Source organism: Aspergillus thermomutatus (assembly GCF_002237265.1).
Source record: "Aspergillus thermomutatus strain HMR AF 39 chromosome Unknown NODE_169, whole genome shotgun sequence".
Taxonomy (NCBI): Eukaryota; Fungi; Ascomycota; class Eurotiomycetes; order Eurotiales; family Aspergillaceae; genus Aspergillus; species Aspergillus thermomutatus.
This window is the reverse complement of record NW_020798218.1, coordinates 61,828-64,178: the sequence shown is the minus strand read 5'-3', so window position 1 is coordinate 64,178 and position 2,351 is coordinate 61,828. Positions and strand designations below refer to the sequence as shown.

Genomic DNA, 2,351 nt, shown 5'->3' with positions numbered 1-2,351 from the left:
TATCAGGCGGTTGGCACTCCTGGCCTTTGATGACGGAAGACACATTATGCGTCCACTCGTGAGTGTGACTGATTTGAGGTCTCTGACTGATATCAAAGGGCTGCCCGTTCTTGCTGCCATCGGACCCGGGTTGCTGGGGATTCGGGGAGCGGTGTTGGTTGAATTTTACCTCCTCAAAGCGAGGATTCATGGCGATCGGATATCAACCTGATTGCCTAATGGGAGGGATATAGGAGGCAATGAGTCGATAGAACTACAGTAATCTGTTCTCCCAATTGGAAGTAGCCCGGGAGCGAAATTATTGCCTAGAGACAGCTCGGATGGGGCAACGCACGCCGCCTCCCAGGCCACTTCAGTCTGGGAAAAATGGCAATTTAGAGACATTTTGATTTCTCAGGGTGAGCGGCTCACCCTGTCTATTGCGCACTCACCCTGCTCACCCCAGGTTGTATGACCCTCAAGCAGTGCTCATCTGTCTTAGAGAGCTATATGAGTCTTTTCTGACGTGGCAAAAGTACATACGACCATAGGGTGTGGAAAACAGGGCTTCCCGTCCGCTCAGCCGTACTTAAGCCACACGCCGGCCGGTTAGTAGTTGGGTGGGTGACCACCAGCGAATCCCGGCTGTTGTATGTTTTTGTTTCTGTCATAATCAAAATCCTCATATTCAGTTGTTTTCATTCAGATTGAGCTGAAGTCTCACTTGGCTCCTCTGCTGGGCTGGTAACAGAATTCTTAGGTGCTATAATCTTCTAATTTGTAGTCTAGATCGGATTCCTATCAACACCACATGGAATGGTTGACATTGGTAATATCACACAACAAAATCTGACAGGGATCGGACTGCAATCCAGGTTGATATCAAGGAAGCATAACGGTTCATACATACAGAGAAGTAAATATAAGAAAAGTGACTCGGCCAGTGGGAAAACACCTTATAATTGGTTCAAAGCCGCCAGAGTCGCCAGATTCATCGTTAAAGAAATGCTCATTTCACCTCATTCGCGTCCGAGAACGGGCTCTCGACTCGTGGAGGTGGTACTCGGCTGCTTCTGTTGGACCTGGATCCGTCATTTGCATCCAGGAAGACCGACGATCGCGCCTCGTTCTGAGAGGTGCTTTGGTCCTTGAAAGGACTTTGATCGACTGCAGGTGAATCTTCAATGACCGTTGGGGTGTGAGAGGATCTGGCAGGTGGAGTCTGCCCAGCGCTGTCTTTCTGGTGGGATGTCTCGTCGTCGTTCTCATCGTCCGACGAGCTGGCGTCAAAAGTGGAGGTCGTAGCATCGAATTTTGGCTTTGCGGTGCTGGTGGAGCGTGCGTCGCTTGTGCTAGACGAGCTGGACTCTGTCTGCTCCTCGATGGCTTGAACAGTGGGTGTTTTTGTGTTCTTTTTCGCGCCCGTGGCGGCCTTCACCATGACAGGCTTGGCTGTGACGGTCCGCGCGACTATCGAACTCTTAGTGTTGGCTTCTGAAAACGCCGCCTTCGCAAGCTGTGCTTTGGTAATGGTGGGAACAGCCGGTGTTTCCGGTGCGGATGAAGGCTGGTTTCCGTTATGGATGCTAACAACAGCCGCCCGAGTGCGCATGACCTGCTGGGCGGGCATCGGGCTGACGATGGCGTTGTTGCGGTAGATCGTGGTGGCCACACTGCTGCGCAAGCTGGGAGAAAAGCTGCGATGGGCCTGCGAGACATCGGACCAGGAGGAGTCGCGCAAGTCGCCTGGCATAAAGAAGTGTTGGTCCGGGGAGGCGCCAGGAAGAGGCGGGACAGGCGGCACCAGTGAGCCCGGGGTTTCGGGTGGTGATCGGTTGGTGACACCGGGGATATAGGCTATCTGAATGACATTCGATGCGCGAGTCAAGACTGTGGAAGCAATGGAGTTGGTCGATTTTCTAGACTGTCGAGCGTCTCCGAATGCGCTTCTCTTTTCCGCAGCGTCTCCACCTTGTTGATCGGATTCACTCCGCTTCTTGCGAACGAAGAACCACCAGACCAGAAATGTAACAATGGCAATGAAAGCGATCCCACCAACGACTCCTCCTGCAATAGCCCCCACATTGCTACCGCCTCCGTCTGACGAGTTGCTGGAGCTGCTGCCGGAAGTGGACGTCTGAACACACTTTGTAGTGGCGCATTGGCTACACGATTGACTGATCATCGTACATGTGTAACCCTCATCACAGACGGGACATGACGGCGCTGTTGAATCGCATGAGACGCATGTTTGGAAGTCGCGAGAGTACATGCCTAACATCATCCAGGTTAGTAAACTATCACAGAGGACGTGTCGACGGCAAAAGTCTCATACCGCGAGGGAAGAAGGGATGATCGATGGAGTGAGACAT

The 2,351-nt window shown here is 52.5% G+C and overlaps 1 protein-coding gene across 1 annotated transcript; it reads right to left on the bottom strand.

The window, feature by feature from the left end:
- Nucleotides 1–988: 988 nt before the first annotated feature.
- On the bottom strand, nucleotides 989–2,351 carry CDV56_106541 (uncharacterized protein; the record flags this gene model as incomplete). Its single annotated transcript, XM_026760160.1, has 2 exons — nucleotides 989–2,253; nucleotides 2,315–2,351. 2 exons carry the CDS (start codon nucleotides 2,349–2,351, stop codon nucleotides 989–991), a joined length of 1,302 nt encoding a protein of 433 aa, XP_026612524.1.